The sequence below is a fragment of the Telmatherina bonti genome (assembly GCF_933228915.1).
Source record: "Telmatherina bonti genome assembly, chromosome: 22".
Classification (NCBI taxonomy): domain Eukaryota; kingdom Metazoa; phylum Chordata; class Actinopteri; order Atheriniformes; family Telmatherinidae; genus Telmatherina; species Telmatherina bonti.
Window position 1 is genome coordinate 19,142,113 of NC_136631.1, and position 13,366 is coordinate 19,155,478.

The window sequence follows — 13,366 nt, forward strand, 5'->3', positions numbered from 1 at the left end:
TTTAAATTAAATAGTACCATACTTGTTATACAGTGAACTTACTATATATTTAGTTAAATTGACACCTAAAAGACACCCCTATAAGTGTGCAAGAGTTTAATAACTAGCCTGAAAATGAGCATAATGTAAAAAGACAGCAAACAGCTTTTTATCAGTTTGTCAAATCCGAAACAGGAGCTGTGGTGTGGCAATAAAATGTCTTTTTTGAGTTTTATCTATAGGGTGAGTCACTAGTGATGACCAATCCCCACTAATGTAGCCGTGACAGTTTGACCTTGTTTTTAAAAAATAGTCTGTACTTCTAATATTATAAGAACAGTCAACAAACAACCTCAACAAACTGGCAACATAAAAAAAAAATAAAAAAATAGGCAAACACATTCACCAAATACATTACAGAAAATTATTTATTTAAAATTACCCCAATCCCCAAAGCTATTTTTGTATGAAGCAAATGCCCATTTTTTTCAGCAGAGATTACAAATTACAACAGGAAATAACCAAAGAATCTCTACATTACTTGTAACCTCTGACTTAAGCTGCTACAGTGATTTCAAATACTAATTTTAACATGTAAAAATGTAATAAGTTAATGTGCAGTCTGCAAGTTATTGCACAAAAATCTGACAATATGCAGTGGTTTGTGTTTAAACTGGATCATCATGTTGTTGTTAGACCAGCTACAACATTTAAATATATATTAACAGTTAACAGAACAGTGATATAGCATTATGAAGACAAGCAAATATTTCAGCATTTTTAGGTATTAAGGATTAAATCCGTGACTTTCACATATTTGCCCCAATTACTGAGAAGACTGACATATCTTCGTCACCTCTGCATCCAGTTAATTATTTGTTGTTCTAGGACAGTGTGTTTTATCTCTAATCACAGCAGACAGAGCCAATTAAATGCCTCATTATGCCCACAAACCATATGCTTTCAAGGTCAGTTTTAATGTTATGGATAATTTTTGCAGTTGAAGTTCTTTTTATTTCAGAGGTAGTCCAATGCAGATCAATTAGCACTTTAAAACACTGTGTGCTTCATCTCCACTGCAGCAGTCATCTCTTTCTTCTTCCTCTTGTCTTTGCAGAAGAAGCAGAGCCAAGTGACGGCCGAGCCAATCACAAGACCGATAAAAGCCAGCACACCAGCAAGCCATGCTGGCACACTACCCGAGCAATCCAAGGTGAAAGGCTGGGCTGTGGTCTGTGTTGTGGGTTCGGGTGTTGTGGTCAAACTGGGGATACTGTTCACCTTTGTAAAGATGAAGGGATGGTCCTGGAACACAAAGAAGTCTTAAAATAAGCAACGAACTTGATTGTGCACATTAGGTCAATAGTAGCATGGGGGACAGCTTTCCTACCTCAGTGGGGCACTTGATGTTATTTCTGGAATTTGTAAAATTGTTGTAAGTCTGTTTTTTACCCACTGGCTCCAACTAGAAATAAAAATAGAAATACAGCTTTAACTTTTGACAAGATTGCACTGTGATATGATCATGAAGCCCTGTAGTTAGTTCTTTACTGTTTGCCATTGCCAGACTCACCATGTTATTCCACAGAGCAGTAGCCATGTCAGCATGTCCCCGTTCGCTGAAGTGGAAACAGTCCTCAGAGAAGTAGGTGTCATCAGGCCTGCCGTCCTGGAAGAAAGCAAATACATAATCTCTGTTTGTGTGTATTATATCCTTTGAGGAAATATGAATCTAAAGACCATGCAAGAGAAATGCTTGTACAGATGGCGTGTTGCAATGGAGAGTGAGTGATGAGCACCCAGCTTACAGCATTTAATGGAACAATGGAGTTTTGGAAAAAAGGCTGGACAACCACAGTAAAGTCCTCTCTTCCATCATAACGGCCTCCATACACCAGATTTTCAGTCTCGACCTGACAGAACAAAAGGTTGATGCTATTACTGTGAATGCAATGAAAGCACACATTGTGCTCTCACTGTTCCTGTCTGCCAACCTGTAATTCCCGATTGATCCGTTTCACTTCAGCCAGCTCTGGTGAATCCTCTCCAGGTAACAAGAAGCAGGGGCAGACATACCTGTAGACAAAAGATTTAATTAAACAGCTGATTTTAAATGATAAGAGACGTCAATCATCCTTGTTCAGGTGTGATATTACAACAAATTACAGTTTCTGCGGATGCACTATTGATTCTGGGGTGAGACAGTTCATTATTATAGAAAAAAAATTTTCAGCAAGATTATGTAAAAATTCTGCTATGGCGTAGAGCTGGAAGGATATGTGGACAATGGGCAAAAGAAGACTGCATTTGAAAGAACTAGATATCTTTGATTTACACTGCAAATTGGAGAACCAGCTCTGGTGAAGGATGCAGCCTTTTACTCTTTGTTCGACTGACTCAGTATAAAAAGAAACATGACAGAAGAGCTTTTGACTCAAATTAATTTTAAGAAAGCAATCTGCCCAGTTGGTTCTTGAAGAAATGAGTAGATCAATAAATTGTACTTTTGTAACACGTTGCATCCGAGACTGTCCCGTTTTACCCGGCGAAGTCCTTCTATTTCCAGTATCTCCAAGACATTGACAAGGGTTCTTGGAACCTACAGTCAGAGAGCAATAATACATCACCTTTCTGCTGTTTCAGTCAGTAAAAATATGATGTAACAAAGGAGACTTTTTTGGGAAGTTAAAGAAATGTGAGCTTGAAGATTTTTAAGATAATTTTTGAGTTGTTGTCATTTAGAAAGACATCATCTCACCTCTTTGTACAGGAGATCCAAACTCGTCATGAGATGTTGGCTGTAGTTCTGAGGCGAAAGAGAGGCCTGCAGTTTTGATAAATAAAAACTGTTTTGATATATAAGGGGGAAAAAAAATATATATATATATATACATACATATATACATATATATATATATATATATATATATATATATATATATATATATATATATATATATATATATATATATATATATGATAAGATATATAAGTAAAAATGGTTTGATAGTACTTTTTCCTTCCATCTCTTTTGTGGCTAGAGAAAGTAACACAATGAAGGGGCCAAATGTCAGTCTAATCACATATTAATCATAAAAGCTGTGCAACATGCTAGAGCTTACCATCAATAACTAACCCTATGTTCTCACTACAACGGTCTCAGACCTCATCTTAAATTGATGCTGCTCTTTGATATTCTGCTACAAAGAAAAGAAAAGACCACTTTGTTGCTGAAGCATCAGGCGTAGTGGAGAGAAAGAAGGCAAAACAGGAGGCAAAATGAGATAGAAAGGAGGAAAGAACTAGACAGACACAGGATAAAGAGCGTCTGGGTTGACTTCTGCGTTGTTTATGCTTCTTTTAGAGAACAAGGCCAGTCACTGTGCACCCTGTGTTTGTTAAATGCAAACAGAGGCAGAGCTAGAGGACGAGGGGGGATGAGATCTGTGTAGAGCAACAGAATGCGCCTATTGAAAAGAAACCATGTCTGCTCTCATCTCACTCTGACACAATAAACCTATTACAGGAGGGCTGCTCACAAAGCCTCATTATTCTGCTCCAGTGCTTAGATCCATTTGGGGAGTGATATCATGAGACAGATCTGCACGGGGCATCACACAGCACCCAAGGATGTTTAACCACCACTCTACTCTTGCAGTAGATTCATTCACTTAGGAGGGGTGTAGTGCTCAAAAATGCCCCTCATCCCATAGAGGAGACTGCTTTTTCCATGACGACTCCTTAAAGCTACTCACCCGGTCATTGCAGTACTGACAGAGGTCATTGCCTCCAATGAAGAGGGTCACAAGCTTCCAGTCTTTCTGAAAATCCACTGTCTAGTTCCATTAAATAGATGGTAGAAGTGTCATAGGGACAGACAGATGGACAAGATATTACCATGAAAGTTTATTTGTTGCAACAAAATTCTAGGACAATGAATAAAAAATTTTTTTAAAAAAAAGCTCACTGGATCGCTTTTCATGGCATCAATCAGCTTTCGGATCTGCCCTGGGATTCCTCTACATGCAATTGTATGTAGTCAAGTAATTAATTTTTATGATGCATAAAGTCCTGACTACATAGCACAGTAGCTGATAACAGGTAAATATTTGAACTCACGATATTTTTGCTCCAGAAACAGCCATATTGAAGCCAGTTTGATCTTTTCCTTGCCCTTTTGACACTCCTTTGATTTGAGGATTGAACATCCTCAGTATATCTGATGAAAAACAAAACAAATTTAAAGGAAACTTTGTAGAGAAGACTGCACCAAATTTAAACTAGCTTTGTTCAGACCAAGTCTGCCATCTAGTGGTAATAATGTGTATTACAGCTCACTACTTACTGGGTAGAGTTGTGACAGTTTCAAGAGTTTTATCCCCCCCAATGCTTGTTCATGGAAGAAAACAAATATATCAATTAAATGTTTAAAATATACTATTTTTTATACTATTTATTTATTATTATCTAATTGTTAGTATTCAGCCTTACCTCCAAGCCACCCCTCTGTATTCTGTTCTTAATTGCAAAAGATTCTTTGCCTTTGCGCCAAATGCAGCCTATATTCCAAAAAAAACAAAGCAATATATATTCAAACAGTGACACTACAGTTTCATTACTCAGGATAATTAAGACATTACTGCTGATGGGTGCCATATTGATTGCTTTATACTAAGAACAAAAAAGGGCTGCCAAAACATACAAGAATGTACACAAAGCACTTTTTAAAACAAATTTTTATGAAAGATCAGCCAATCAAACTTTTAAGCATAAACCCACTGTTAGTGAATCTCCTAGAGCTCCCACCACCTTGATGTCTGCTGGCCGTAATCTGTGAACTAACAAAAAAATGAAAATATTTTATATTTATTGTTAGCTTTTCACTTCAAGTCAACAGTCACGCATGATCTGGATGTCTACCTGAGGTGGGCACAGAGTTGGATGGAGCCGTGTTGGTACAAGAGAAGTCACTGCCCCAGTTCTATGGAACAATCGTGATGTTTTGAATTATAATCTCTTTGTTGACATAAAGATTGATTAGAAAACTACTTTTAGGTGTAAAATTAGTAGGATATAGCCTACTGTTACTGGAGCGGGTGTAGGTGGAGGGCCTGGAAAAGTGTAGTTGCTGTTGACAGATGTTCGGAAAAATGGGTTTTCCTAGGATAGATAATAAATACAAATATAAGTCAAATTAAATATTAACACAGATTAGACCCTTACAATTTCATATACATGCCGTATAATTTGAGTTACCTTCGAAGGGCACTTCAAATCGATGCCAGCTGAAAAGTCTTGTGTGAAAGTTTTGTTTCCAACTGGCTCCAACTAGATTGTAAAAGTCAATAATTACTGTTAGATAACAAGAACAAAAAAGCTAATGTCTTCTAATAAAAGAAAAACCCACCATGTTGTTCCAAAGAGCTTGCGCCATAAGTGTGTGAGCTTTCTGGCTAAGGTGGAAACAGTCCGGTGTGAAGTAAGAGCGATCAGGCCTGCCATCCTTTTTAAAAAGAAGGTATAGGAAGCACATTTATAAAAATCTAAATGAAAAGACTAAAAACCAAACCATATATATTCAAACAACAACATCACGGTTGCATTACTCAGGATAATCTATCAGATCTATCAGCTCATACCTCTAGCTTGGGAAGGAAAACCTCTCGGAAGAAAGGCTGCAGCACCACAGTGAAGTTGTCATGGGTGTCATACCGTCCAGAATCAATTAACTCTCTCATAGTGTTCTGAATGGATGAAGAGCCATAACATTATCACAAAACATACAAGTAAAATGATGCACTTGACTGTGCAGTGCTACATAATTTGGCATGACAAGGCTATGGCTGAAGTACATCCTTTCGTGGCTAAAAGAGAAGGATAGTCAAATTTAGTTTATGTTTGTCTTTTCATTTGGTCAACCACTTTCACACCTCATGGTTCAACTCAGCTCAAACTCTTTTGTTTGTCATGTCAAATATTTGTGAAATACATTAGTTTAATTAAAAATGTACAAATATTTTTACAAAGAAAAAAAAAATCTCATTCAAATTTGTATTTGGTAATTCAAGAGATGCTACATGCATGCGTACATTATCTCTTTCAACTGATTCTCTCCACTGATCCATGTATGCGAGTAGTGATATTAAAGTATAAGATAGCATTCTTTTATACCTGATAAGCTCTGTTGAAGTCAGCAAGTCTTTGGAGTTCAGGCGATTCTTCTTTAGGCTTCAGCACACAGGGGCAAACTAACCTGAAATAAAAGAAATCAACACTGGGTAAATAGCATGTTTTTATTTTATTTGCTTTTGTTGTAAGTGATCAAATATTACTGACCTCACAAACCATGACGGACACCCCAGAGATGTGTCTTTGTGTAAATCACGCAGTGGCACAATGTTCAACAGCTCGATCAGATTGACGATTGCGCGAGGCACCTGAAAGATGCACAACAGTTTATAAGTTTGTAATATTGGTTGTCATTTTCACATTGAAAACTTACAGTAAAGTTTTATGTTTGTGTTAGCAAAGTGGACGAATACTACAGCGGTGGCACAGCTGTGGTACATACTTCACTATGAAGTATGTCCAAGGCTTGGCGGATTCGATCAACCACGTTCCTTGGTGAGAAGAGGACCTGTAAGGCAAAAATGTTTCTTAGTTAACACGTGACTGCAGTTATTGTGGAGAAGTGGAATCACTAACTATTTTAATTAAATATCACAAATACAAGGGTTCCTTCAGTGTGTTCAGTCCTGATAAAGAAGACGTTTCAGAAAAGCCCATGTGGTTATGTGAAACATGTGTAAGATCTATATGGAACACATAAAAAACTCACATATTTCAAATGGGAAACAGTTTTGGAACATCTCCATGGTAAAAACATGTGCAACCCAAATACATTCCTTTTTGAACCCATGAAATCACGTGTGAAACTCCATGTGATTTTGTATGCTCTACATTTGCTTCACATGGGACTGTATGGGTTTCACATGTTATTGCTGCAAAAAAATGTTCCAAAACCACATGATTCTGATGAACAAAATATGCATTTTACATGCAATACATGTGCAAAACCACGCAGTCACGTGAAACTTGTTTCTTCTATAAGTGAATACATCAGTGTGACATTCATTAGAAAATAAACAAATATGGAAAACAATGGTTTTTAACATAAAAAAAAAACAAAAAAACCCCAAAACATTTCAAAGCCGATTTTGGAAACGTATCCGTTTTTAAACTTTAGCTTTGACATGAACCAAAACAGACAGACAAGGTAAATGCAAATTATGATCCAGGCCTGGCGTAAGATATGTAGATATGTACTCACGCTGTCAGTGCAGAAGTCACATATGTCATTGCCACTGACAAACATGGTGATTACTTTCCAGTCATTGTGGAAATCAATTCGCTGATGGAGGTAAGAAGAAAATGTTTTGTTAAATGGGAATATTAAGCTTAGAGATCACATATAAATGGGTATATCCCTTACCGAGTCAGTTTCCATTTTGTTCACGAGAGCTCGAACCTGTGGTACCATATCACTGTAAAAATATCTGGATTGTTGAAACTGAATTTTTTGCAGTGCTTCATAACATCTGGTAAAGTCGCATTTATTGAGGCTCGAAATTTAAGTAAGATTTTTTCAAGAAAAACATGACTGACCCACTCTTTGCTCCCGCCCCTGCCTGATTCAGAAAGGCTTGTGGCGTGTCTTCATTTCCCACTCCCTTTGAGAATCCAGTGAGGGAGGGGTTAAACTCTCTCAGGATGTCTGTAAACAATCACTGAGAAGGTCAGTAAATGGAAATATAGATTTAATTTATGCATCAGTATGTGGACATTTAGAAAACTGCAGCAGATGTGCCTAATAAAAGTTCAAATATTTTTATTCTGTGCTTTTTATACAAAAGTTAACAGAATGCAATTTAAAAAAAAAAACATAATTCAGTTCTCAGTTATTGATTTTTATCATTTATTCATGTTTTTCTATTGTTCATATCATGTGGATGTGATTTTATGGTCTTCAAGCAAAACTGCTGTAAAAACAACAGTCATATAAAGGCTCGTGAATGTTTCTTATGCATGTCAGTGAACACATTTTGCCACACTACCCATTACATATTTAGTTGGCTGGACTGTAAAAATATTCTGTGGTCTGATGAGTCAGAATTGCAAGTTCTTTTTGGGAATGACGGGGCTAAAACCATTCAGCTCCAAAGCCTGCATCAGGGATTTCTTATGGGTTAAACAGTGCATGGCACGGATGACCTGCATGTTTGTAAAGGCTACGTCAGGGATGAGTAAGCGTGTATATTCTGTCATCCAGATGACACATCTTTCATGATAGACCTTGTTTATTTTAGTGAAACAATGATAAAACAACTTAATGCAGTATCCACTCTGTTCTACAGTCATTTGGCAGACACTTTTATCCAAAGCGATTTACATATGAAAAGTGATCAATAATGATTTCTCAAACCAGCAACCTTCTTGCCGTGAGGCTGCAGTGCTAACCACTATACAACCGTGCAGCCATTACGCTGTGCATTATGAATGAAAAATATAACAGTGACCTTTAACTTTTGAACAGCTGAAGTCCTTAATTATAAAAGAACGAGGACACTTGTCTTTTTAAGAAATTAATCAACACATATGTTTTATTCAATAAAATCATTTGTTTTTATATTTGAAAAATAGGAATTGGACATACTTGGCAAAGTGGTCACAGTTGTTAGGTTTTCATCACCACCAATGCTGTAAAGGAGCAGAAAAAGCCTTTAAATGCTTAAAATGCACAGTTTTTAAAAAAAAAAATTGTTCTTTTATTTGTGTATCTTCCCACATTATTACAAAGTTAAAAACTTACCTCCATGACAGACCTCTGTACTGATTAATTACTAACAAGAGGTTGTCTTGCTTTGCACCAACACCATTGGCTGCCTGCAGAAACATTGGATTTCCGATCATGCATCTGTACAGTGAAGTTATCATTAACCAGTGTTTACATTGCCACAGCTACTGTAAGAAGGTGATTTTCAAAAAAGCCAAACACTGTTTTCACAACCAAAGCTCACTGTAGATCACAGTGCGTCTGCACACAAAGACTGTTTTGTGTGCAGACGCACAAAACATCTCCTGTTTGTAAGCAGCACAAGAGATGCTGCATACAGACAGGAGATGTCTTTACACCTTTCAACTGTGCTTTATGTTAACTTAATTCCTTGTTTTTTTTGTGTTTTTATTTTCTTTTAGATAAGCATTTATTCTTTTTCTATCCAAAAGTAATTGTGGATGTAAATCTGAGTTTTATTAAACAGAACGTAGGAGAGGAAACACTTACTGTCAGAGAGTCGCCTACAGCTGCCACCACCTTAATATCTCCAGGTCTGAGCTCATGGACTACGCAGCAGAAAGAATTACTTGTGAGCAATTAAAAGCCAAATTACGTTTCCGAAAATTTAACTACAGGACCCATAAGGAGCCATTGATAATTTGTTTTTAATGTTGTTTGTACAGAACAAATGAAATTTCACCCCAACCTCATGTGCTCTGTAACATGGGTATAGCAATGACTAAATATACTTAATCAAGTCTTATTTCTGAACAGGGAGAGCAGACAACAATTAAGATTAAAGGGATAACTCAAAGTAAAACACAGTATCAGTGCAAGCTTGTAGACTGTATCAACAAATGTTGATATTTAAGATGCTACAGGCTTTATTTTTGGTCAATTCAAAAAGGTCACAAATAAACCTTTATGAGTACAGATGATGTGCTCCAGGAAGCACCTGGCATGAAAAATAATGCTGTCACTAGTTCAAAACAGCCTCAGATTAACTAATTGTGTCAAAATTTTCCATGTTTTCTGTCAAGATGGCCTAGACCCTCTAAACTCCTGATTGTTGGGTCTGTCTTTTATCTGTAAATGCAATAAAAGACATTTATTGCAAAACATGACCACTATGTTGTGTGAATGTAATAAGCATTTTGCAGCTTGGTTCTAGTCAGCAAAGCTTGAAACTGTAATTTACCTGAAGTGGGTATTGTAGGGGATGGAATACGATCTGTGCAAGGCATTTCAGTACCCATGTCCTGAAAGCAGAAGATACATTTGACTACATAGACCTCAAAAAGAGAAGAGAAGAGAAGAGAAGAGACGAGACGAGACGAGACGAGAAGAGACGAGAAGAGAAGAGAAGAGAAGAGAAGAGACGAGAAGAGAAGAGAAGAGAAGAGAAGAGAAGAGAAGAGAAGAGAAGAGACGAGAAGAGAAGAGACGAGAAGAGAAGTCAAGAAAAGAGAAGAGAAGAGAAGAAAAGAGGAAAAATAACTCTTACAGGGCCAACTGGTGCAGAGGCTTTACTAAGAATCTCCAAGTCTTGTTTGTGGGGGGAATTGATCTTTGTTCGCAGAAAAGGCAGCTCCTGGAAGATTTTAAACATATCTTTAACCTATTTATTCTTAGATTTTCAGTAAGCTGGGTTTGGTCTTTTAGTCGAGTGGCAGCACATTTGAGGGCAACCGTTGAATTAATTGTGTTGGCGTGCTTCACCTTTGAGGGGCAGGGAATGGTGATGCTGCTGCTGTCTCTGACCTCTGCCTGACCTGTTGATGGCTGGAGCTGGAGGAAGAGAGTTATGATTATTTAAGCTTTTAGGATCAGGTGGAGTCACTCGGTGCAGCCAATGATTGTGCAGCAATGCTGATTACACAACTGTTGAGTTCATGTGTACATGCAGAGTAAACAATGTTGAAGAAAATCATCCCGACTGCAATGTCATGAGGTTAAACTTTACATCTCTTATCTAATCTGCTGTCTAACAAACGTTCAGTGCAATCCCCGTTTGATCATACTTTTGATTTGAGTGATCGTGATGACTCTTTCTGGCTCCATTTTACAACAGCGTGGCATTTTCTGAACACCTATGTGCAGCATGCTGCTTTGTCACGCATTGTGAATATACACAATGTCCTTTTATCTGCCTGCTGTGATTCATGAGAACTTACCAGATTCGTCCATAGCTGAACAGCTAATTGGTCAAGGTCAGACCACGTGTTTTCCTTTAAACAAACAAATTATGCACGTTAGTTATCTATTAACTGCTGTTGTTCAATGCATTGTTAATGGAGGGCAAGCTTTACAACTTCCTACTGACTGCAGCAGTGTGGATGTATATAGAGGGGTTAGCTTCTTTTTACTTACAGAGTCTGGGTTTGGTTCCAAGATGATTGGGGATGACTGCAGTTCAACAGTGAACTCTTCACCTTTGCTGTGCCTTGCCAAGTTTTTCAAAAGATCACTTAAAGAGTCCTGGAAGTCAATGCATAGTTGTCAGATGAACTGTTAAGTAGCAACATGAGAAGCACAACGTACATGTATTGTCCAGCATTTTACCTGCAGTGCTTTCAGGAGATTAGCCTTTTGAAGGCCGTGGTTTATGAATTCATCTCTCATACACTTACACCTGCTACATAACAAAAAGCAAGCATTCAATGTGCCTGTACACTGAACAAACGTTGGTTAAATAAATAATATTAAAGGTTGCAAACTCAGCCATGCGTTATGCAAGGTTTATTAGCAGTAATAGGAGAGGGCAGGCTGAGAATATTACCATCACTGCTGTGGCCAGGAAACCGATGATTGTTTTCTTACATATAATACAGTGGTGGGCTGCAAAGTTGAGAACTAATGTAGTAATGCTTCTGTTAATTGTTTCTGCTCCTTCCTTCCATTCAGTTTGCATACAATGTGCTACAAATAAAATATGATTAAAAGTAATCATGTATACATGAGTAGCTCTCTGAAGCACTTTACTATTGGTTGTATTTGATGATGCCATGGCCACCCCACCTCTTGGCTCCACACTGTTTATTACGTTATTGGCTACATTTTCATATTTAAAGCACTCACTTATATTCCTGGCGATTTCCACTCCAGACAACCACATGGACTAAAGTGTGATGCAACTGTAAATACAAAGCACATTATTATTATTATTATTATTATTATTGTTGTTGTTGTTGTTGTTGTTGTTGTTGTTGTTGTTGTTATTATTATTATTATTATTATTATTGCCTACATGTTTCTGCAGTATCTGCAGCGCTGCTTCCACTTCATGCACTGCAGCTTTAACATCAGCGGCAACCTGAAGAGCAAAGAAATGTTTCAACACTCTTACAGAGTTCAGGCACAGCATTATATTTTGCAAAATTTTTAATTTAATTTTATTTGTTTGGGTTTTTTTTAACATGAAATAAAGAGTTTACCTGAGGGGAACAGGCACACATGGAATCTGCTGAAAGAAACAACAGCACAATCTTCCAGTCCGTCACCTGCAGGGATACACACAGCAAAATCTCAGTTCATTTTAGATGGGTAATACGAGCATCTAACAGCCCCAGTCACCCACCCACACACATACACCCCCATACCTTGTGTGATAGGGAGATGGACAGGTCCTGAGCTTCTTGTAACAAGCTCCTGAAACACATTTATTCAGAAATGAGGAATGCCACATTTCCTTATGGAGCCTCTGTGCTGTTTATTTGATGATGCATATGTTAGTGTGTGTGTTTGTTACCTGGGATGCAGTGAGGTTTGATTCATTTGTTGAAAGATCACCCCAGGATTAAACATGGATACCAATTCTGTTCAAACATGGAGACCTTAGTGTTAGCATGCATAATCTCTCACAACACAATCACACAGCAGATCATTCCTATGATTATTGTTGCTTTTGTGAGCGGCGTAGCAAGCAAGACCAATTCCATTCATGTTGCCAGTTTTGCTTATTGTAGTGGAATGAAGGTCAGTGTCCCGCGTTTATGACCACCTATCTTATCGTTACTGATAAAATCAACAAAACTGCAAGTTTATTGTTTCATAGCTTTTCTTTTAAGTGTGTCCTAATCTGGAGTTTGCACTTCAGCTGAACTCTTTGTAAATACTGAACTTGTTTTAAACTTAATCACAAGAGCACCCGTTCTGATTTAGATCTACTGAAGCTTATGAAGAGATGGAGCCGAATGAATGAGCAAGGAAAAATAATTACTAAATAAAATACTAAATAAAAGGAAAAACCTTAATCCAAATAAAATTGAAAAAAATTAGTTAGTAAAATTGTATCTTTATGGCAGTTCTGTTGTGTTCTTAAGAAGAAAACAGAGGTTCCACCTTTAAAATTGTTGTTTTTTTGTTTTTTTAACACAGTTTTAAGGATGTTATCAAATCAAACGTTTTGCAACTTGGCGTTATTGCCAAAGTGAAGCCTTTTCTCCCCCTCAACTCAAAGAACTAGAAAAAGTCATTCACAGACTATTTATAAGTTCTTGAAAGGCCCATCAGAATGTAGTGTTTGTGGTTTTGATCAATTTTCTTGGCATT

The 13,366-nt window shown here is 37.3% G+C and overlaps 1 protein-coding gene across 1 annotated transcript; it reads right to left on the reverse strand.

The window, feature by feature from the left end:
- Window positions 1–1,029: 1,029 nt before the first annotated feature.
- Window positions 1,030–12,666, reverse strand: plb1 (phospholipase B1; the record flags this gene model as incomplete). The annotated part of the gene is made up of 38 exons (XM_079261605.1): window positions 1,030–1,284; window positions 1,370–1,444; window positions 1,553–1,648; window positions 1,788–1,892; window positions 1,974–2,055; window positions 2,484–2,578; window positions 2,738–2,803; window positions 3,735–3,815; window positions 3,947–3,998; window positions 4,099–4,198; window positions 4,325–4,368; window positions 4,471–4,538; window positions 4,759–4,817; window positions 4,900–4,960; window positions 5,062–5,139; window positions 5,236–5,307; window positions 5,387–5,482; window positions 5,619–5,723; window positions 6,151–6,232; window positions 6,316–6,416; window positions 6,551–6,616; window positions 7,310–7,390; window positions 7,472–7,523; window positions 7,645–7,753; window positions 8,693–8,736; window positions 8,849–8,922; window positions 9,323–9,381; window positions 10,014–10,074; window positions 10,320–10,406; window positions 10,535–10,603; window positions 10,990–11,043; window positions 11,186–11,293; window positions 11,378–11,447; window positions 11,894–11,949; window positions 12,063–12,128; window positions 12,250–12,315; window positions 12,415–12,463; window positions 12,626–12,666. 38 exons carry the CDS (start codon window positions 12,664–12,666, stop codon window positions 1,030–1,032), a joined length of 2,985 nt encoding a protein of 994 aa, XP_079117731.1.
- Between the last annotated feature and the right edge of the window lie 700 nt (window positions 12,667–13,366).